The sequence below is a fragment of the Eschrichtius robustus genome, chromosome 1 (genome assembly GCF_028021215.1).
Source record: "Eschrichtius robustus isolate mEscRob2 chromosome 1, mEscRob2.pri, whole genome shotgun sequence".
NCBI lineage: Eukaryota > Metazoa > Chordata > Mammalia > Artiodactyla > Eschrichtiidae > Eschrichtius > Eschrichtius robustus.
Genome location: NC_090824.1, coordinates 133,250,600 through 133,275,650, shown reverse-complemented (window position 1 = coordinate 133,275,650; position 25,051 = coordinate 133,250,600). Strand labels below are relative to the sequence as shown.

The following is a 25,051-nucleotide window of genomic DNA, read 5'->3' as shown; positions in this document are numbered from 1 at the left end:
TAAAATTTTGTTATCCTTTACTACTATGGCTAGTTCTATGTATTTACCGATATAAATTCCCATCTGCTAGTCACTGTTATTACCCAGCCATCTATCAACATCAATGTTGCATGCATCAATTTTAAATGAGCATCTCTACTTGAAAAACCTCTACTGCTAAAAGGCCCCCTTTTAGTCATTACTTCTCCACAAAAGGCAAGCACCATATTAACTTCTAATACCATGTATTAGTTTTGCCTGAATAAAGACTTCTGAAAGAACTTATGACGTGCCAGGTGTTACGTAAGCATTATACATGGATTGTCTCACTTAAACCTCTTAACATTTATAGAAAACTTATCCCCATGCTAAAATAGAGATATAGACGAGGTTAAGTAATTTGCTTCAAGTCAACAGAGCTAAAAAGTGATGAAGTCAAGATTCAAATTCAGGGCTAATTCCAGAGCCTGCACACTAAATCGCTAGCTGGCTAAACCACATCAATTTGAACGTAGTTTACAGCAAGAAATCTAAATTTCTTGTATCTTCCTAATAAACACGAAACTTTTCTTTTTTAATTTTTTAAATTTTTATTCATTTTATTTATCTTTGGCTGCGTTGGGTCTTCGTTGCTGCGCGCGGGCTTTCTCCAGTTGCGGCGAGCGGGGGCCACTCCTCGCCACGGTGCGCAGGCTCCTCATTGCAGTGGCCTCTCTGGTTGCAGAGCACGGGCTCTAGGCGCGCGGGCTTCAGCAGTTGTGGCACACAGGCTCAGTAGTTGTGGCTCGTGAGCTCTAGAGTGCAGGCTCAGTAGTTGTGGCGCACGGGCCCAGTTGCTCCGCGGCATGTGGGATCCTCCCAGACCAGGGATCAAACCCGTGTCCCCTGCACTGGCAGGCAGATTCCTATCCACTGCGCCACCAGGGAAGCCCTTAACACTAAACTTTTAATCCACATTTTTGGGCAGAGAGTAAGCTTTAAAACTCTATATATCTTATCTATGAAAGGCAAGTAGTCCTATGACACACAGGTGGGTTTTTTCCCCACTCAGTAACTATTCCTACCTCAAAGATAATGGACTGGTTATTCTTTTTGAGGTAGAAAGCGAAGACATAAGTGTACATGAGTGTGGCACGACACTGGCAGAGGACATCAACTGCTTTCTTCAGGAACTGCACCTCAATCCAGGACATGTTGTGCTGTTGCATCTCTTCCATTTTCTGCTTCACCTGAGCATATAGTTTGTGCTCAAAGCGTAGACTCTGCATGTGGTTCATATAGCGATTACAGTAGAACAGGTACCTCTGAAGGGCTGCCCTAGATCGCTGTCCCATTAAGAAAAATTAAGGTCACATAATTATAACAAATGTATTATATATACACAAAAGCTGATATCATATTTACTGATGAAACGGTATAGGAATTTAGGCTAAAATCGGGAACAAAGAGACATCTACTGCTACCTTTGTTATTTATAATTTTTTGAATGTCCTATAGCTGTACTTTCCAATACAGCAGCCACTAGTCACAGGTGGCTATTAAAGTAAAACAATCAGTTCCTCAGTGTTCAACAGCCATATCGCAGTCAGTGCCTACCACATTAGATAGTGGTAATAAAGAATATTTCCATCATTACAGAATGTTCTACTGGATAGCTCTGTTCTGCGGTATGTAATAAGGTACATCAATATTTTAAAGTAGAAAACAAAAGAGAGGCAACCAGACATCATATAACACCTAATATAATGCAACAGAAACTATACAGTACCACTGGTTAAGTGATCTGTGTTCTTTCCACACCCCTCCCCAAATCGAGTCTGAATTCAAGTATCTAGAATTAACCACCAGTTTCAGGAAATTCAGGGATAGAAGAACCTATTAAATAAAACCAGGGAGTTGCAATCAGCAAATCCAGAATGTGTTAAATTCTGCAAGAAAAATGACTTAGTTTCCTCAACAAACAAATGGCAAGGGAAGAAAAAACCCCCCCCCAAAAAAAACAAAAAAATGAAAGGACCTATAGATTAGAGGATCACATCCAACTTGTGCACCTGTATGGATCCTGATTTAAACCAACTATAAAAGAAAGTTTATGAGATAAATGGGGACATTTGAACACTGGATAGTTGATGATATTAACAAAGTACTGTTTTAAGTATATAATTATAAAATAATATATAATAAATATATATACAAACATAATTATGGTACTACAGTTTTATGAAGAGTCTTTTAAAGTACATGAAGTATTACAAAAAAAAAATATATATATATATAAAAAATATCAGGTCTAAAATACCTTTAAATACCTTTAAAATTCAACATGAAATAAAACCCACACCAACACTGCAAATAAGACCCATTTTTAATCAAATGTCAGAATCTGGATTGAGAAATGCAATCAGTATCCTAAAAACACTTTGGAAAAACAAACAAAACAACAACCTGACTGCTTAGAACAGGGGTAGGCAAACTCTGGCCTGTGAGTGAAATCCAGCTGCTGCCAATTTTTTGTAAACAAAGTTAACTTGGAACACTGCCATGCCCACTCTTTTAAGTCTATGGCTGAGTCAGCATTTCAAGAGCAGGGACAGAATTGAGTAATTGTAACAGAGACTATATAGTCTGCAAAGTTGAAAATATTTACTATCTGGCAACTCACAGGTCTAGTAGATAAGAAAATTCAGGGAATTCCCTGGTCGGGGAACTAAGATCCCAAAAGCCTTGAGGCCCAGCTGGCCAAAAAAAAAAAAAAGTAATCTTGTTATCTCTAGCACCTAATATGAAAAGAAAGAAAGTCTAGTAGATAAGAAAATTCAGGGAATTCTCTGGCGGTCCAGTGATAAGGACTCTCACTGCCAGGGGCCTGGGTTCGATCCCTGGTTAGGAAACTAAGATCCTGCAAGCTGCACGGTGCAGCCAAAAAAATAAATAAAAATAAAAATTAAAAAAAGAAAAGAAAATTCCAATGTCCACCCCTGTCATAACTGTGGCATAGTATATTAAGTCAACAACTTTCTACAACACAGGTAACATCCTTCCAAGGCACTCAAAGTACCATCTATGTTCTTTCTGTATTGTGTGCCAACTTTCAAGTACTTTTTAAGAACTACAACTCCCAGAAAACACTAGGCCTGAGTATGGAAGTAGGGGAAGTGAGGAAAGAATATGCTAGATATGTGCAATGGTGTGCTCCATTCTGGGAGGTATGGCTCCCACTTAAATAAACAAACAAATACAGGCACTCATATGAAATTTTTCCCTGTACACCCACAGGATCAGAAGATTCTAGTTTAGTCCAAAAGAAATGAGCTAGAAAAATAATGCATTCTAGCATCTACAATCTACACATTAGCAGGGCTTAGAAGCTATGCCCAATAATCCACCCTCCCTGTGGACCTCAGAAAGGGATTCCTACCAGCACCCAAATGCAGACCAGGTAAGGCCAAGGATAACCCATATACTTTTTGTTGTCAGCAAATACCATATTCTGGCTAGATCTAACTAGACTACTCTTCATTCAGGATAAGTAAAAACTAAAAGCCTACCATGGTTATTAGGAAAAATGTAACGCAGCATAAGAGAAAAAGAACAGTTCTCTATGGACTCAAAAAAAATATTATCAAAATTAGAAGAAAATTTTAGGAAAATTTATGGTCTCTTCAGCAGAATTTAAGACAATTGTGACTGCTTAAAACAGAAGCAGAAAGCCATGAGGGCTAAGATTTAAAAACAAACAAACAAACAAACAAACCCAAAACAGAAGGAGATGCAATGACAAACTGAGCTAAATAAAAATGTAACAGTAGAATCGATTCCAAATGGGAGGTAGGGAAAAGCATGACTGTCATTGTAGAGTTTTGTATATAAAGATTACATGGGGTGATGTTTCTCAAACTGTAGTCTAAGGATGCTAGACAAACTGGAGTAGGGGTGCCAAATGATCTGGTTTAAACAGACCATGGAATGTTTAAATATTAAAAATCTGATAATAACCTAAAGAAAACACAAACACTCCGGGCCATATGAATGAACTTATGAGAATCAACATTTTCAGGTCTTACATTTGTGAAATGGCTAAAATTGGCATCAAGCAAGATTACTTTAACTGCACCAGAGTTGAGAATAATAAGTGATAAAAGAATATATTAATGATAAATTCTGATCAAATCAAATTTTGATGCACTGTAGGGGTGAATGTGCAATAGGTGAGATCTAGAAAACTGGTGGGAGAACAAATTATCACATGGCATTTAGTAGTATGGGTAACCCTAAATTTAAAAAACCTGGTCTGACAACAGTCTATCAACAGTAATTTAATTTCAGCAAATAACTTATCTGTCAAATTAGTTTTAACTTGAGTTCCACTGGTTTTGTGGTCTTCTTGGTTTGGGTGTATAGTTGCTTAAGAGTTTACAGCTGGTTTTATGTTTAAACATAGTTAAGTCGTATTATAATAAATATAATTTAAATCAACATTGGAATTTGTGGAGGTTTTTTTTCCTCCTTTAAAAGGATCACAGATATTGTGAAAGTCTGTAATATGACTGCCTAGGTTATATAAATATATTCCTTTGTATTTATGGTAATTTAAATTATGATAAGTTTTAAAGAAGCATTTAAAAAGTGAAACAATAACAAACAGGTTTTGTTTTGGATTGCATCCTGGCAAGGCAAGCCATTTAAAAAGACTTTGCGGGGACAACTGGGGAATTTCAACACAGAATGGATGAATGTAAGGAATGATTAAATTCCAGGATTCTACAATTATGACAGAATTATCAGGCTGAAAGGAAATAAAAGTGTTACGGAATCTAATCCACACCTAGGGTTTGAATCCCGTCTACTATAATAGTGGGTTATTTCCCTATCCAGTAAGAGGGAAATCCCTACCTCCTGAGACAGTTCATTCCAAATCAGCTCCCCTAAAATCATTAGAGCTTCCTGATGAACAATGAGATAATTAATTAAAAGAAGTAAGACTGCATATAAATTGCAGCAGTGCCATTTAACAAATACTATTCTTTAGTCTCCTTGCTGGGAAGGGAAAATCTTGATACTGAAGACTACTGAAACCTGAAAGTGTGCTAGATTAATTTTAAAAAATGCAAACAAACTTATAAATAGGAGTACTCCTGATATCCATTTTGCATAAGATCCCCTCTCTACAGGTACACAGATACCCAGTATTTACTGGAATGTCATTTCAACAAATCTTTCAGAACTGAACACTCCAGCTAAATCATTCCCTAATCAACATAAAATGCATACTCCTGTTCAACTGTTTGAAAATAAATGTACTTACCTCCTGTGCATCTCTTGCTGCCTTTGCATCATCCTCATTATAGCGGTTACAGTTGTACCTTAAAGTAAGTGAAGAGGATTCCATAAAGCCATAAATCAATGGAAAGGGAACAAATCACAGAATTTTAGCCTGGATTTAGAGATTACCTAGAACCAATACTCTCTTTTACACAGATAAACTGAGGTGCAAAAAAACAAACACCCCTAGTGTTTGAATCCTTTCCATAATAGTGTGTCAGTTCTCTACTAGTAATAGGCAGTTAGTTCTCCACCTCCTGAGGCAGTCCATTCAAATCAGCTTACCGATTATCATCAGAAAACACTGCTATTCTAGAACTTCCACTTACCAACAGTAGTTTGAACTTCTAATTCAATTTTTGAAGAAAGAGATCACCTCATCTCCTAGGTTGTCTGTTACTTAGCCAAATATTCCCAGTTTTTCCAGAATTACTCACCTTCTTATCCTCACTTGTATACACCAAAGAAAACCAATAGCTGACAGACTGCTATGTGCTTTATATGCTATTACAGTTTACAAGAATCACTGAATCTTCCTAGAGAGGTCAGCTCAGAGTGGAGATGTATAAAACTGGCACTTCCCTTGTTCCTCTGTTTTCTTTTACGGGAACCTACATTACAGGAGCAGCTGACGTTTACTGGGTGTTAACTACATACCATCCACTTACTAAGGACTTCAACTGTACTATCACATTTAATCCCCTCAAGCACCTTATGAAATATTATCCTCATTGAGCAGATGAAGAGAAGATAAGCAACATATTTAAGGTCAAAAAATAGAGCTTCAGAGATGGAAATTAAACTTATGCCCATCTGCCAACTGAGGCCCATGCTCTTAACTAGTGAGTTCATGTCTTCAGAGTCTTTTAACAGTAATCTTCTTAGAAGAATTTTGAATTTAATGTAAATCTTGTTAAACTGGATTCATTATTCCAGCTTGCCAAGTCCTTCAGGATTATAATGGTTTATATATTCCATATCCCTCTTTGATGTTACCCCAAAATGTATACAAGATTCTTATACTAGTTCAAGAAAATCATCAGTACAACTGACCAGAAAAGCAGTATATAGTTGATGTGAATAAAAAAGATGAGGACAAAGCCTTTCAGCAAACCTTTAAAGCATTTCACTAGAAGACACAAACCTATTATCTGTACTCCAAGAAATGGTCATTCAGTTAATCCCAAACCTCCCTGTCTGTATTCACAGCCTAGGCCACAAACCTCTCAGTCCACAGTGAAATACCTTGCTGAAATCTACCAAACATTCCTATATCCATCAACCTAATAATACCATTTGATTCTGGAATTTCACATAAGAGAAAAACTAAGTTATACGGTTCATATGCAGCTTGTGGAATCAGAAATTTTGGATATTTGGGATTACGTTCTGTCTGCTCCCAATCTCTGGTACCTTTCCATTTTCCGTAAGTACTCAGAAATAACCAACAATGGCTTACTGATCTCATCTTGAAGTTTTTAAAGTAACCCAGACCACAAATCACCTGAGTCAGGAGACTTACTAATTTTCCCCCAGGCTGGGTTATAATCCTCTTTTACCAATAATTACTCTACTCAAGTTAGCCCAAAGACTGCCTCTTCTTGCCCTCTACTGGTCAACTATTAACACCTCTTCTTTCTATCTGACACATCCTTTTAAACTTTCCTTTTGATATTTTTCGATAACTTTTAAGCCTCAACTCATTCTGGGCTTTAATCTGCCAAAAGAATTTTAAGGCCAAGAAAGAAAGCAGGGCCCATCTATACTTCTAACTCAGATGACTGATAGTGCTACTTGGAATGCTTTTTTGAAGATTTCTGAGGCATTTTCAGATTTAAACAAGAAAGCACAGCATGATTTATCTGCAATGTTAAAGACACAGGCAACATTTCTGACACCCCTGGTCCAGGCCATTCTTCATTCTTCTGTATCCATCATTTGTTTTGTACCCTTTCCATTTTTCAATACAGCTCATTGAAAATTTGAGTTGTGATCAGAGATTTCCTTACACACACACAAAGTCTCTTTAATATCTCTTCTTTCCTATTCCCTCTCCCCTTCACTAGGCTTGTTTAAATACATTCGAGTGAATTTAGTTTCCAGGAACACTCTAATCCTCCAGTTTGACTTCCTAAAATCTAGAGTACCTATACCCCAAATACCTTTCCTTGGCTCTAACAGTGGTAAAATCACTTTCTTTCCTTCTATCTAAGCAATTAGTTTTTACCTGGTTCAGAATTAATGTCAGACAAATAATCCCTCTTACTATTCCTCTAATTAATGAATCTAAAAGGAAAGACTTGCCACTGTCTTAAGTTCAGACCCTCCTCACCTTGTCTTGAACTTGCAATTTCTTCCCCTCCCACCCACGCTCTACAAAGCAGTCACAATGTCCAGATAACGTATGTAAAGCACGTAATACAGAACCTTCTCATCTGAACTACAGATCTAATCTTGTCACTCCCAGTTAAAATCCTTCTGATAATGTCCAAACTACTTTAGGTCCCAGCCTACTTTCTCTTTTCCTATTCCCCACAATTTGAGCAGCCACACACTCAACACCAATAGGAGACAGGCAAGTAACACAAATGAGTGAAACAGGCAATTTGCATACTATAACACCCAGAAATATTTCCACTTTTACCAGGAGATGTGCTAGCTCCCATTTTTCTCATTTTGAAAAAAATGCATCAAGGCATCCTCAATCTAACTTGCATTTTTCCCAAATTGATAAGAAATGTACTTGGAACAAAGGTATGTATTGCTACCAAATGTGACTAGTGCCATCATGATATATGAAAATGCCAATAAGCTTCGGTCTTGGGAAAACAAACTGCAAAGTAAAGGCTCCATCTAAAGGGCTACTAATCAATTCCAGGTGATTTCTGCCAAACAGAAATGCAGGCCTGTTCCTATGTTTCAAAGAGAGGCTAAAAATCTGGATAGCATTGGGCAATTTTTCCAATTTTTAAAGTTGGAACAAATTTTTTGTCTAATGGCGGTACAGGGTAACTAAAACACAACCGTGGAAGGGGTTTTGCCAAGTCTCTGAGTTTTCAACTATTATCTAGAAAGACATATTAGACAATGCAACTCTTTTCTGGATAAGTCACGTACTTTCACATCATTCTACCATTGTTCATGCGGCTCTTTTTGCCCTGAATGTTATTCCTACCACTTTTTAAACAAATGAACCCTTAGTCCTCCTTGAAGTTCAACTCAACTGTTACATGATCTGTGAGATAAGCCTAATTAATCCCTCTCTCTGGATATCTTGCATATACTTTTAACAATGATCACACACTGTATTCATTTATCTAGCTCCCAAGTTAGATGGTGATTTCCATGAGGTAGAAACCTTATTCATAATACGTGGCAGATACATCACATACTTATGTGAACATGTTCTTCCCTTCATTTCCCCAACCTACCAGGCAGATCCATGTGGTTCCCAAGGGCCAAGACACACCCAGCAAAACTCTGCTTTACAGTTCTGGTTACGACAGACCATGTGATTACAACCGCCATCCTTCTCAATTGTGACATGGCATTTGGGACATTCCTATGAAGAGAAACTATAAAGTTGGTGTCAATGCTACACTGAGGAGAAGCCAGTTTTAGATTTGGTTTATTTTTAAATACCACAGTTATTGTGATTAATACATGTAAAGCACTCAGTGTCAAACAATAAATACCATTGAAAACGAGTTGTTATTATTACTGGCTATTAAGATGTATAACAACTTAAGGATTTGTTTTAGTGGGGTTGGGAGACAAAAACATTTTAAGTACTTTTAACCAAACACATAGTAGTAATAGTTTTATGGGAGGTTAAACATTTTCTTCATGTAAATATATTCTTCTAGTGTCATCTAGAAATAATCATTGAGTACTTCCTGTATCCCATACACTGTTCTCAGTGTTTTATATGCATTAACTCATAATCTTTATAGTGGCCCTACTCTTATTTCCATTTGTCAGATGAATAAACTAAGAAAATTTTAAAGAAACTAGTCCAAGGTCACACAGGTAGCAAATGGTAGAGTCAGGATACAAACCCAAGCAATTTGGCCTCAGGAATCAGGCAAGCAAGATGGGTAAATTCTTTTTGTGGCTACTGAATTTCCCAACTTTCTTGTGGTCCATTTACAATTGTGCTACAGAGATCACTTTTCTTTTTTCCAAGACCGTATCATTTTCTCGGTTGCTAATGAGCCAAAGTTATTACCCTGCAGGCATGTTTTTTTTTTTCTCTTGAAAAATCTAGAAAATTAAACTTACTCATTATTTTTAAGAAAACCATAAGATGTAAAGCTTGGATTTTGTTGTACATTTTTGTATCTGACATCTGTTACTCCCATAACGGGGGGAGAGGATCACCCATTATATTACTTGCAATTCAGCTATTGTGAACAGACTACACTACCCATAAACTATAGTAATTCAATAGGTCAATACAGCAATATTTAATTATACATTTTCAATCAAATTTTTGAAGTCACTCACATAAAAAAAAATACTACATTTTCCCAAAGAAGCAAATTCCAGGCCTAATATATCTGTTTCATTCTATATTTCTTAGCTATAATTAACTAATTAGTATTAATTTCTTAATATACCAACAATCTGCAAATCCTTTAAAAAAGCTAATAACAAAAATAAGCTTCTGAAATGTCTCAGAAGAAAAACTCCTCAGTTTCATCTCAAAACTGCCAAGTAGATAAATCTGTTATTACAAATTGCCATTCTTGCTTAATAATCTACCTTCTAAACAAACTCAAAACATATTCAAGCCTATACTCCCTATTTTAAACATCTTGGGGATTCAGAGTATTTGGGGATTTTTCTAGATACAGAAAGAGGGCTACAGTTTAATCAAACTACTTAGGGAAAATATAACTGCCCTATTCTAAATACTGGTTTGAAAGCAGATTCTGGGATTTTAATGAACATTTCTGGTGGGGAAACCTTCAATTTTTGAAAAAGAATGCTTGGCTACCAGGAAAGTTTTAAAAAATAACAAGAGCAACCACTTCCTGACATTATAGTTAGGTTTTTTTGAGTGCCATAAGGTATGTTTATCGTGATGGTTTTAGAGAGCACAGAAATATCAACTTCAAAACTACATTCTTCAAAGATGTGGGCATTTGTTTTATGCGACAGGACTCACTGTTTTACTGCTAATGCTTTCTGGGAGATAGAAATGTATACATATATTTTAATCTTTATGGGTAGAGCAGGGTACTAATGGTATAAAATCATGTGCTGGCCTTCATCATTTAAGCACTCATTCTTATCACTATCCTGAGACTGAGTGATGGAAGAGTGCAAAGCTGTAACTAACTCTGGTCAAACGACTCAATATTCTTTAAAACATCATCTTCATATGTGAAAGACAATAATAAAAATGAGTAGCCCATGAATAACCTTATTATCCATCACCCAAGTCACTTCCTATACAAATAGGATGTAAGATTGAATGTTTACACAATTTTCTACTTAGAAATTAGCTGGGTACACAGTTCAGATTCAAATGCTTACTTATTACTTAGTGATAGAAAAGAAGGGTGCTCAAGATTATCTGCATTTGTAAGACATTCATCTAGGGTTAAAGAAGTGGTTCATGGCATAAAGATACTGAATTTTGAAACTAGTATCATGACCAATGTTATTCAAAAAATAAAAACCAAAAAACCAAGGATACTCATATTACCCCAAAGCTTCTATTTCTCAGGATTCAAGTCTCTTAATAAATCATATTTTGGAAGTTTAACATGTTAAAAATGTTAAACTTGTTAAGCCCAATTCAGTTACATAATAATAAGTTACTCGGTTATTCTGACTGAACACTGCCCTAAAGAATGACTCCTTAGAAGTTAAACCCTGGGGATTTTAAAAGGCAGAAATATAGCCTAGTTAAAAAAAAAAAGCTAGGTGGAAAAAACTCTATAATACATTTGTATACTAAAAGGCAGCCAAGAACAGTATGAAAAGATATTATCAAACCCCAGGGTAGAAAAATTATCAACTACTGCTTTTCTGATAGAAGAAAACTTCTACAGCAGAGTACCGTGCATATTGCACTATAGTAATCAATAAAATAAACTCAAACAGTGAAACAAAGGCAAATTATTAATAGGCAATAATTCTGAAAATAAAAAGTAAACCTTAATCAAGAAAAAGGTAAAACTAGGCCCTTTATTAGGTAAACTTACTACTTTTGCTAATGCTGATACACCTATCCTTATCAGTTTCAATACCAAGAGTTTACTGAAGGAAAATACCAACCTTTGTGTTGGCTGCAATCCAATTAGAGGTTTCACTGTCATCATCACACTTTTTAATCCACTTCTTCAACCACTGTTTGAAAACAGGAACCCTTTTCAGTACAACAGAAGACTCAAGGATAGCAAATTACATCAACACTTAAATACAGTCAAGCTTAAATGTAAAAACCAAAGGGTAAGATTATCACTGGGTTTACTACCTTTTAAACCAAGAAATCCTCTGATTCTCATATCCAGTCCAGGTATACAAAAATCAACCAAAGGAGGACTTTCTCTGGCTGAAGCTAAGTGGGGAACCTAGAGCTCAAGGAGAGGCTCAGCTGCAAGGTGTGTCATTCCCCTCAGCTAATTACAAAGCCTTCCAAGGGAGGTGCCTTAACCCTCAGTATCTTTTTTTTTTCCCCATTATCTTGATAATAATCAGGAGATGATTTTATTCCTAAGGAATGTTCCCTGAATACTTGCAAAGATCACCTGAAATAAAAAGGGTAAAATACTATCTTCCATTTACTAATGAATAAATAACAAACTTGTGGGCCGTGGCTTTCAGTCATCAAGTCTTAGAAGTACTCTACTACCTTATTTAAAAATGAAAATGCCAGGCAAACTCACCTTACATTTAACAGGGTCATGCCAATTTTCTCCACAGTTAAAGCTGTTAAGTGACACAAGAGTTAAAAGAATTAAGTCCTACCTACTGTAAGTAAAGTAAACAAACAAACAACTTCATGCTTTACAGTTCCTCAATACTTTCACCAGTTTCTAGTGACTGCAAAATACAAGGACAGGAACCATGTCTATTTTATTCTACAGTAAATTATTTAGCATTTAGTATTGGGACCAACACATATTTGGGTGTGTGTGTGTGAAATGAGGAATGACTTGTAAGCATGAAGACATGCTATGATGACAATTTCATAACAGATGACTATTTAAATAGCTACCAAACTGTTAAGACAATAAAATCAGTTTAGTTAGATTTGTATTTTTCTGATAGTTTTTAATATGTATAATTCCTTGTTGTGACCATTATCTAACTGAAACCAAAATGAAATCATGTTCAATAATTTGAACTTAAATTTCAACCAATGCTTCATAGGCATATATTAAATATTTTATTTAACACTCCAAATGAAGAGTTAAAGAATGACTTTGTAGGGTAATTCTATACTTTAGTACTAATGCACAGTAAGCAATATGTGGGAAGCAAACAAGTCACATCTCTGCATGATCCAAACAAATGAACCTCAGCCAGTAGAGATAAATTGTACCAAACAAGGTATAAAGCAAAAGACTATGTCTACATATTCTCTAAGACTATATTAATTGCTAATCCCTTTCTGTTTTCTAGGCACATGGTACATACATTTGTTTAAAAAGTATAAATTAAGAATAAACACAAATGCTTGTGAAAAAGTAACCATGGTATGGCTGATTAATCAGCTAATCAAGTAATTTGGGAATGCCAAAAATCCCTTGCAAATTAGAAGAATGAAGTGCTACATCAGTTTAAATGAAGTCAGGATAACAGTTACTTCTGGAGATGAACATGGGGAATGGAATGGAGAAGGGAACATCAAGAAGCTTCAAATGTATCTGTCATGTTTTATTTCTTGACAAAAACAAACAAAATACTGATTCTGATTAAGCTGGGTTTTAACTATGTAAGTACTCGTTGTTATTCTCTATACTTAAGTCTGTATTTGAAATATTTCATACTAAAAGTATATTTGAAAGTAGGTAAGGAATCAGACTCTACCCTCTGTCTACAGCGTAAACTCTGAAACAATAATGAATATTTAATCTTTACCAAAATAGCATGTATTTTACATAAATTTAATCTCTATGAGTTTACCTACTCTTTTTGGAAATACTTAGTATTAATGATATATAAGTCTAATTCTATAGATGTTTGGAGAAAAAGAAGAATGATACGGAATGCCAATAAAATGTTTATTTGTTAGTTACAGAGCCCCCTGGCTTGACTGGCTTCTCATTCCTAAAAGATCCATAAGGGAATGGAAGATCATCTTAACTCTCTAATACGTGATATTGGAAATTCCCTGCTAAATTGAACCTAAAATTCAAAGGCTAAAGAGTATGCTACAGCACTCCCAGGAATCCAGGTTACCAAGAAAGCTGTGGCCAGGGGCCCCATAGAACAACTCTTAGTTAAAGAAAGCACATCTATCAACTAAGTTTTATCTTTCCAAATTTATCTGCATATTTTTAGGAGTAAGATTAAACTTGTCAGAATAAAGGAAATTAAAAACAAAACAAAACACCTAACTGTGTATTTTATTTCCTAAGACAGAACCTAAAAACAGATCAAGAGCCATAAGGGAACCAAACATAATTTGACAAAATAAGCAGTCAATCAGAAATGAGAAGAACTTTTTAAATTTACAATAAATAATGTAATAATAAATATAAAACAGATAAACTTGAAAAAAAAAAAGAAATGAGAAGAACTGTTTTTGTCCCAGATCTTTAAATTTGCTGCCATATACGTTCCAGTGGAGCACACAGAGAATGTGATTACCGCTGCATTTTTTTTCCCATAAGAAAATAAATCCAGAAGTTAGAGCAACAAAGAAAGAGGAAAAACTATCTTAAGATGTGACTTTTTAATCTAATTTTTATTTAAAAGAAATACAAACTATTTAAAGTCAACATCACCCACCTACCTCAGATAAAGAATATTTTCTATTTTTTTTCTTTTTCTTTTTTAAAAATTGGGGTATAGTTGCTTTTTTTCTACTATTTTACTAATAAAAATAAATAGAAAAGCTATGTGCACTACTCCAATTTAGGAAATCACTTGCTTACCAAAACTGGCGCCCACATTTGCAGCGAACAGGTTTAGCATCAGGATATTGGACTTTAACAACATGGTGGCAATCTGGGGCAGGACACCACTTTAACAGTCGATTGCACTGAAATACAAGTTGGAACATAAAAAATGACAGCAAATTAAATCATGATGCAAGATTTTCCAGTACACCATGCAATTATTTATACTACTTCCTCACTATCACAAAGTGGGGATGGTGTCACTGACACATAAAAACCTGCCAGCAATACTTAGTCTCCTACAGCAATGCTTTTGGATGTACTGTTCTTCTAAGATTATAGATCCCGTGAAGACCTGGTATTATAAAATATATAACCTATCTCTTGTTCTATCTTCAAAATCCCACTGAGAACTTTAAAATAAATGATCACCATTATGTGATCATTAACAAGCATCAATTTGTCTACGGTTCTATTTCAGGGCAATTTTAAAAGATACAAGAAAACAAGATACGCTTCTACTTAGGGAAGGCGTTTACATGCTATAGAATAGTATGAAACAAGCTGAGGGATACACATGGAATTTCTCTCTTTGACCACAGAAAGCTCTTCTAAGAACAAAAGCCAGTGCCTAAACCACAGCAAAGATTCCACTTTAGTTCATCAAAAGAAATATAACTTTTGAAGTATTTTTATTATGAGACAAAACATGGCTCAAGGAACACTCCATCAGAACTCAAGTTTATTGACCATTTCAAAAAATATACTATTCCTAAAAAATGCTATTTTCTAGAAGATCTGACCTTCAGTTTAATCTCTAATAAAAATTAAAATTACATTCTAGAACTGAAATACCAAGTTACACTGGTGCTCTTGTACAGGGGCTGGCAAACTTCTTTCACTTAGAGCCAGAAAGTAGAGATGTTTGGCTCCGTGGGCCATATGGCCTCTTTAGCAACGACTCAACTCTACCACTGCAGCACAAAAGCAGTCGCAGAATAAAACTGCATGTTCAAATAAATCTTTATTTACAAAAACAGGCAGGCCACAGTTTGCCAACTTCTGTTAAGACATATTTGATAAAAACGAACAAAAAATCACTACATAATTCTTTTTAAACGAAGTTTACTGGTAATGGAAGGTAAAACAAGCAGAGATATAGCAGGGTTAGAGTGCCCAACATGATTAAACATGACATCACTAATAATCAGCTAAAATTCTCTGCTAGGGATAAAGGAAGACTATAAAATTATTTTATTCTCAAAGCTCAAGATCGATGAAAAGACATCTACTTATTGGTTTATCACATTCCTTTGAGAATAAAGGTATTTTGGTATGCTTCATAAATGAAGACAAAAATTGAAGTTACTGTAAAGGTGTTTCTTATATAAGACAAACTGATATTTCTATTAATAAACAGAATTCCTTTTATTTAAAGAAGGAAAACTTATGCGATCACTTACCTCTACAAAGCTATTTGTTATTAAATGCTGATACTTTAATTTAACTTTTGAATCTGTGATCAGGCGCCTGAAAGCGAGAATAAAAGTTTATTAGGAAGTTTTCAGCTAAGAATATTTTCCTCATTTATAAAATAAAATCTCAATGCTCTGTGCTATGAAAACTGCCTTAAATTGAAAAATACTAAAATACGCATAAACTGTCAACAAATAGAACTGTAGGAATCAAAACAATAATTTCAAAGTTTCTATAGTTTTATTTTGGTAGACATTTCCCCATTTCTTATACCCTAAATATTCTATTTTTACCCAGTTTGTATTGTAGTCTAATGACTTACCAATATTGTCAAATTTAGGCCCCTTTTAGAGTTTTCTGACTCTGATATCTTGCCTTAAGACAGCAATTCTCAGCCACCTTTTCTAAGATCCCCTCCCAAAAAATCTGTGTGTGAAATAAGGGATGTTGGTAGGAATGTTCAGAAATGGATCCAGGTTTTGCTAGATATAATTTTGATAGCCTCCTTCTTCTGAAATCTTTTGGTTAATTTATCAGAAATGCCTGCTGACTGCAACCTGGCTTCCTTTATCCACCTAGAACACCTTAATTCACAAGAATTTCTTGAATTCACAGGAACCCATGAAAGTGAAGAACCCTGAAGCTTAAGTGCCATTAATTTTAATAGTAAACATTCCTGTGAGTATTATAAGAAAATGGTGTTAAAGCAGAAAAAGAGTAATTCACAAAGCCAGCAAGAAAGATATCAAAAATGCACAGTCCAGAGAGAGACCTTCAAGATGGCGGAGGAGTAAGACATAGACATCACCTTCCTCCCCACAAATACATCAGAAATACATCTACATGTGGAACAACTCCTATAGAACACCTACTGAACGCTGGCAGAAGACCTCAAACTTCCCAAAAGGCAAGAAACTCCACGTACCTGGGTAGGGAAAAAGAAAAAGAAAAAACAGAGACAAAAGAATAGGGACGGGACCTACACCAGCGGGAGGGAACTGTGAAGGAGGAAAAGTTTCTACACACTACGAAGCCCCTTCACTGGCAGAGACGGGGGGTGGCGGAGGGGGGAAGCTTCGGAGCCACGGAGGAGAGCACAGCCACAGGGGTGCAGAGGGCAAAGCGGAGAGATTCCCGCACAGGGGATTGGTGCCGACCAGCACACACCAGCCTGAGAGGCTTGTCTGCTCACCCGCCGGGGCGGGCGGGGGCTGGGAGCTGAGGCTCCAGCTTCTTCAGAGGTCAGACCCCAGGGAGAGTACTGGGGTTGGCTGCTTGAACACAGCCTGAAGGGGGCTAGTGCGCCACAGCTAGCCGGGAGGGAGTCCGGGAAAAAGTCTGGAACTGCCTAAGCGTCAAAAGACCATTGTTTCGGGGTGCGCGAGGAGAGGGGATTCAGAGCACCGCCTAGACGAGCTCCAGAGATGGGCACAAGCCATGGCTATCAGCGCGGACACCAGAGACGGACATGAGACGTTAAGGCTGCTGCTACAGCTACCAAGAAGCCTGCGTGCAAGCACAGGTCACTATCCACACCTCCCCTCCTGGGAGCCTGTGCAGGCCACCACTGCCAGGGTCCCGTGAACCAGGGACAACTTCCCCAGGAGAACGCACGGCGCCTCAGGCTGGTGCAACATCACGCTGGCTGCTGGGCAGCAGGCTCACCCCGCATCCCTCCCCCGAGTCTGAGTGAGCCAGAGCCCCCGAATCAGCGGCTCCTTTAACCCCGTCCTGTCTGAGCGAAGAACAGACGCCCGCAGGTGACCTAAATGCAGAGGCGGGTCCAAATCCGAAGCTGAACCCCGGGAGCTGTGCGAACAAAGAAGAGAAAGGGAAATTTCTCCCAGCAACCTCAGGAGCAGCGGATTAAATCCCCGCAATCAACTTGATGTACCCTGCATCTGTGGAATACCTGAATAGACAATGAATCATCCCAAAATTGAGGTGGTAGAATTTGGGAGCAACTGTAGACTTGGGGTTTGCTTTCTACATCTAATTTGTTTTTGGTTTTATGTTTATCTAAGTGTTTAGAGTTTATTATCATTGGTAGATTTGTTTATTCATTTGGTTGCTCTCTTCCTTTTTCTTTTTTTTTTTTTTTTTTTACTTTTTCTCTTTTTGTGAGTGTGTATGTGTATGCTTCTTTGTGTGATTTTGTCTGTATGGCTTTGCTTTTACCATTTGTCCTAGGGTTCTGTCTGTCCTTTTTGTTGTTGTTGTTGTTTTTCTAAGTATACTTTTTAGCGCTGGTTATCATTGGTGGATTTGTTTTTTGGTTTGGTTGCTCTCTACTTTCTTTTTTTTTTAATGCTTTCTTTAAACTACTTTTTAATTTTTTAATTTTTAATAATTTATTTTTTATTTTAATAACATTAATTTACTTTATTTTTTTCTTTCTTTTTTTCTCCCTTTTCTTCTGAGCCGTGTGCCTAACAGGGTCTTGGTGCTCCGGCGGATGTCAGGCCTCTGCCTCTGAGGTGGGAGAGCTGAGTTCAGGACACTGGTCCACCAGAGGCCTCCCGGCTCCACATAATATCAAACGGCGAAAGCTCTCCCAGAGATCTGCATCTCAACGCTAAGACACAGCTCCACTCAACGACCAGCAAGCTACAGTGCTGGACACCCCATGCCAAACAACTAGCAAGACAGGAACACAACCCCACCCATTAGCACAGGGGCTGCCTAAAATCATAATAAGGTCACAGACACCGCAAAACACACCACTGGACGCGGTCATGCCCACCAGAAAGATAAGATCCAGCTTCATCCACCAGAACACAGGCACCAGTCCTCTCCACCAGGAAGCCTACACAACCCACTGAACCAACCTTAGCCACTGGAGGAAGACACCAAAAAAAAAACGGGAACTACGAAGATGCAGCCTGCAAAACGGAGATCCCAAACACAGTAAGTTAAGCAAAATGAGAAGACAGAGAAACACACAGCAGATGAAGGAGCAAGGTAAAAACCCACCAGACCAAACAAATGAAGAGGAAATAGGCAGTCTAGCTGAAAAAGAATTCAGAGTAATGATAGTAAAGATGATCCAAAATCTTGGAAAGAGAATGGGGAAAATACAAGAAATGTTTAAACAAGGACCTAGGAGAACTAAAGAGCAAACAATGATGAACAACACAAATACATTAAATTAAAAATTCTCTAGAAGGAATCAATAGCAGAAGAACTGAGGCAGAAGAACGGATAAGTGACCTGGAAGATAAAATGGTGGAAATAACTACCACAGAGCAGAATAAAGAAGAAAGAACGAAAAGAATTGACGACAGTCTCAGAGACCTCTGGGACAACACTAAACGCACCAACATTCGAATTATAGGGGTCCCAGAAGAAGAAGAGAAAAAGAAAGGGACTGAGAAAATATTTGAAGAGATTATACTTCAAAACTTCCCTAATATGGGAAAAGAAATAGTCAATCAAGTCCAGGAAGCGCAGAGTCCCGTACAGGATAAATCCAAAGAGAAACATGCCAAGACACATATTAATCAAACTATCAAAAATTAAATACAAAGAAAAAATATTAAAAGCAGCAAGGCAAAAACAACAAAAAACATACAAGGGAATCCCCATAAGGTTAACAGCTAATCTTTCAGCAGAAACTCTGCAAGCCAGAAGAGAGTGGCAGGACACATTTAAAGTGATGAAAGGGAAAAACCTACAACCAAGATTACTTTACCCAGCAAGGATCTCATTCAGATTCGACGGAAAAACTAAAACCTTTACAGACAAGCTAAAGCTAAGAGAATTCAGCACCACTAAAGCAGCTTTACAACAAATACTAAAGGAACTTCTCTAGGCAGGAAACACAAGAGAAGGAAAAGACCTACAATAACAAACCCAAAACAATTAAGAAACTGGTAATAGGAACATACATATCAATAACTACCTTGAATGTAAATGGATTAAATGCTCCAACCAAAAGACACAGACTGGCTGAATGGATACAAAAACAAGACCCGTACATATGCTGTTTACAAGAGACCCACTTCAGACCTAGGGATATATACAGACTGAAAGGGAGGGGATGGAAAAACATATTCCATGCAAATGGAAATCAAAAGAAAGCTAGAGTAGCAATTCTCATATCAGACAAAATAGACTTTAAAATAAAGACTATTACAAGACACAAAGAAGGACACTACATAATGATCAAGGGATCAATCCAAGAAGAAGATATAACAATTGTAAATATTTATGCACCCAACATAGGAGCACCTCAATACATAAGGCAAAGACTAACAGCCGTAAGAGGGGAAATCGACAGTAACACAATCGTAGTAGGGGACTTTAACACCCCACTTTCACCAAAGGACAGATCATCCAAAATGAAAATAAATAAGGAGACACAAGCTTTACATGACACATTAAACAATATGGATGTAACTGACAGTTACAGGACATTCCATCCAAAAACTACAGAACACATTTTCTTCTCAAGTGCTCATGGAACATTCTCCAGGATAGATCATATCTTGGGTCAGAAATCAAGCCTTGGTAAATTTAAGAAAACTGAAATTGTATCAAGTATCTTTTCCGACCACAACGCTATGAGACTAGATATCAATTACAGGAAAATATCTGTAAAAAAAATACAAACACATGGAGGCTAAACAATACACTACTAAATAACCGAGAGATCACTGAAGAAATCAAAGAGGAAATAAAAAAATACCTACAAACAAATAACAATGAAAACACAATGACCCAAAACCTATGGGATGCAGCAAAAGCAGTTCTAAGAGGGACGTTTACAGCAATACAATCCTACCTCAAGAAACAAGAAAAATCTCAAATAAACAACCTACCCTTACACCTAAAGCAATTAGAGAAAGAAGAACAAAAACACTCCAAAGTTAGCAGAAGGAAAGAAATCATAAAGATCAGATCAGAAATAAATGAAAACGCAATTAAGGAAATAATAGCAAAGATCAATAAAAATAAAGCTGGTTCTTTGGGAAGATAAAATTGATAAACCATTAGCCAGACTCATCAAGAAAAAAAAGGGAGAAGACTCAAATCAACAGAATTAGAAATGAAAAAGGAGAAGTAACAACTGACACTGCAGAAATATGAAGGATCATGAGAGATTACTACAAGCAACTATACTCCAACAACCTGGAAGAAATGGACAAATTCTTAGAAAACCACAACCTTCCAAGACTGAAGGAGGAAGGAATAGAAAATATAAACAGACCAATCACAAGCACTGAAATTGAGACTGTGATTAAAAATCTTCCAACAAACAAAAGCCCAGGACCAGATGGCTTCACAGGCAAATTATATCAAACATTTAGAAAAGAGCTAACACCTATCCTTCTCAAACTCTTCCAAAATATAGCAGAGGGAGGAACACTCCCAAAATCATTCTATGAGGCCACCATCACCCCAATACCAAAACCAAAGATGTCACAAAGAAAGAAAACTACAGACCAATATCACTGATGAACATATATGCAAAAATCCTCAACAAAATACTAGCAAACAGAATCCAACAGCACATTAAGAGGATGAAACACCATGATCAAGTGGGGTTTATCCCAGGAATGCAAGGATTCTTCAATATATGCATATCAGTCAATGCGATAAACCATATTAACAAACTGAAGGAGAAAAACCATATAATCATCTCAATAGATGCAGAAAAAGCTTTTGACAAAATGCAACACCCATTTATGATAAAAAAAACTCTCCAGAAAGTAGGCACAGAGGGAACTTACCTCAACATAATAAAGGCCATATATGACAAACCCACAGCCAACATCATTCTCAATGGTAAAAAACTGAAAGCATTTCCTCTAAGATCAGGAACAAGACAAGGTTGCCCACTCTCACCACTATTATTCAACACAGTTTTGGAAGTTTTAGCCACAGCAATCCGAGAAGAAAAAGAAATAAAAGGAATCCAAATTGGAAAAGAAGAAGTAAAGCTGTCACTGTTTGCAGATGACATGATACTATACATAGAGAATCCTAAAGACGCTACCAGAAAACTACTAGAGCTAATCAATGAATTTGGCAAAGTAGCAGGATACAAAATTAATGCACAGAAACCTCTTGCATTCCTATACATCATTTTTCCTGATGAAAAATCTGAAAGATAAATTAAGGAAACACTCCCATGTACCACTGCAACAAAAAGAATAAAATACCTAGGAATAAACCTACGTAAGGAGACAAAAGACCTGTACACAGAAAACTGTAAGACACTGATGAAAGAAATTAAAGATGATACAAACAGATGGAGAGATATACCATGTTCTTGGATTGGAACAATCAACACTGTGAAAATGACTATACTACTCAAAGCTATCTACAGATTCAATGCAATCCCTATCAAACTACCACTGGCATTTTTCACAGAACTAGAACAAAAAAGTTCACAATTTGTATGGAAACACAAAAGACCCCGAATAGCCAAAGCAATCTTGAGAAAGAAAAACGGAGCTGGAGGAATCAGGCTCCCAGACCTCAAGCTATACTACAAAGCTACAGTAATCAAGACAGTATGGTACTGGCACAAAAACAGAAATCTAGATCAATGGAACAGAACAGTAAGCCCAGAGATAAACCCATGCACATATGGTCACCTTATTTTTGATACAGGAGGCAAGAATATACAATGGAGAAAAGACAGCCTCTTCAGTAAGTGGTGCTGGGAAAACCCGACAGCTACATGTAAAAGAATGAAATTAGAACACTCCCTAACACCATATACAAAAATAAACTCAAAATGGATTAAAGACCTAAGTGTAAGGCCAGACACTATCAAACTCTTAGAGGAAAACATAGGCAGAACACTCTATGACATAAATCACAGCAAGATCCTTTTTGACCCACCTCCTAGAGAAATGGAAATAAAAACAAAAATAAACAAATGGGACCTAATGAAACTTAAAAGCTTTTGCACAGCAAAGGAAACCATAAACAAGATGACAGGATAACCCTCAGAGTAGGAGAAAATATTTGCAAAAGAAGCAACTAACAAAGGATTAATCTCCAAAATATACAAGCAGCTCATGCAGCTCAATATCAAAAAACCAAACAACCCAATCCAAAAATGGGTGGAAGACCTCAATAGACATTTCTCCAAAGAAGATATACAGATTGCCAACAAACACATGAAAGGATGCTCAACATCACTAATCATTAGAGAAATGCAAATCAAAACTACAATGAGGTATCACCTCACACCAGTCAGAATGGCCATCATCAAAAAATCTACAAACAATAAATGCTGGAGAGGGTGTGGAGAAAAGGGAACCCTCTTGCAGTGTTGGTGGGAATGTAAATTGATGCAGCCGCTATGGAGAACAGTATGGAGGTTCCTTAAAAAACTAAAATTAGAACTACCATACGACCCAGCAATCCCACTACTGGGCATATACCCTGAGAAAACCATAATTCAAAAAGAGTCATGTACCACAATGTTCACTGCAGCTATTTACAATCGCCAGGACATGGAAGCAACCTATGTGTCCGTCGACAGATGAATGGATAAAGAAGATGTGGCACATATATACAATGGAATATCACTCAGCCATAAAAAGAAGCAAAATTCAGTTATTTGTAGTGAGGTGATGGACCTAGAGTCTGTCATACAGAGTGAAGTAAGTCAGAAAGAGAAAAACAAATACCGTATGTTAACACATATATATGGAATCTAAAAAAAAAATGGTTCTGAAGAACCTAGGAGCAGGACAGGGATAAAGACGCAGACGTAGAGAATGGACTTGAGGACACGGGGAGGGGGAAGGGTAAGCTGGAACGAAGTGAGAGAGTGGCATGGACATATATACACTACCAAATGTAAAATAGATAGCTAGTGGGAAGCAGCCACATAGTACAAGGAGATCAGCCCGGTGCTTTGTGACCACCTAGATGGGTGGGATAGGGAGGGTGGGAGGGAGACGCAAGAGGGAGGAGATATGGGGATATGTGCACATGTATATCTGATTCACTTTGTTATAAGGCAGAAACTAACACACCACTGTAAAGCAATTATACTCCAATAAAGATGTTGAAAAAAAAAAAGCATAGCCCAATCTCATTAAAATCTCTTAAATGAACAGGAAAGTTTTGTACAATTTGGCTTCATCTATTTCTTGAGTTTCTTATCCCACTCACTTCTCTTCTTCCATAAGACCCCACCCTGGGACTTCCTTGGTGGTCCAGTGGTTAAGATTCTGAGTTTCCACTGCAGGGACCACGGGTTCTACCCCTGGTTGGGAAACTAAGATCCTGCATGTGGCACAGTGTGGCCAAAAAGAAAGAAAAAAAAGACCCCACCCTGTCCTGAGCTACTTTCAGTGTACTCCCCTCATATCTGTATTCTTTCAAAAGAGTATGCACCACCCTTCCTCAGAGGTTTTTGCTTGGGGCCACCTCCCTTGGAAAGGAAACAAAAGACTATCATAGTGGGGCTCTGAGGTGGGACAGCCTAGGTTAGAATACTGGCTTCACAACTTACTAGCTATGAACTGAGGGGTAAGCTCCTTGACTTTTCCATTTTTCAGTTTACTAATCTGTAAGATGGGGAGCAGAAATAGAGCTGGCCGACTAGAATACTGCCTGGCAAATAGTAAGCACTCAATAAATATAAGATGAAGTTGCTATTATTATTATTATTATTTTATTTCACTCAGCTAAGATGTATCGTTACTCATAGAGGCCTTTTCTGACAATTCACCATACCAGTCTAGACACAGACCACCTTTACCTTAGTTCCTATGGCACATTATACACCTCTCCTTTATAGAATGTGTCATAATTTTCATTAGACAGCTATCTGTATAATCATTTGTTTAATATCTGCCTTCCTGTTTCCCTATCCCCAACCAAACAATAAGCTCCACGAAAAGATCTCTTATGTCCAGTACACTGCCTGGTCTGTGGAAAGTGTTTAATAAGGATTTTTTTAAATGAGTAAACCTCCACATCTTGCAGATGTTGAAAATGAGGTATAAAAATGATTAGTGCACTTGGCAGTTCCTCAAAAAGTTAAACACAGAATTACCATATGACCTATCAATTTCACTCCAAGGAATCAAAAACATGTGTTCAATAAAAGTCTTGCACACAAATGTTCAAATAATAACACAAACGTTTCTACAAAAAGTATAAATAACTCAAATGTCCAAGAACTGATGAATGGAGAAATAAAATATGGAATATCCATATAA

The 25,051-nt window shown here is 37.0% G+C and overlaps 1 protein-coding gene across 2 annotated transcripts in view; it reads right to left on the bottom strand.

Annotated features, from left to right (window-relative positions):
- The window catches only part of ARIH1 (ariadne RBR E3 ubiquitin protein ligase 1), a 116,945-nt gene that overhangs the window by 5,038 nt on the left and 86,856 nt on the right, over positions 1-25,051 (bottom strand). Inside the window, exons 6-12 of one of the 2 annotated variants that reach the window (XM_068555043.1) lie at positions 15,845-15,911; positions 14,418-14,524; positions 12,201-12,243; positions 11,590-11,661; positions 8,733-8,863; positions 5,285-5,342; positions 1,044-1,304 (exon numbers count right to left, since the gene is read on the bottom strand). In XM_068555043.1, the coding sequence (XP_068411144.1) occupies positions 1,044-1,304; positions 5,285-5,342; positions 8,733-8,863; positions 11,590-11,661; positions 12,201-12,243; positions 14,418-14,524; positions 15,845-15,911 (739 nt within the window). The remainder of the gene's footprint in view (positions 1-1,043; positions 1,305-5,284; positions 5,343-8,732; positions 8,864-11,589; positions 11,662-12,200; positions 12,244-14,417; positions 14,525-15,844; positions 15,912-25,051) is intronic. The other variant, XM_068555034.1, reaches the window with a different exon arrangement.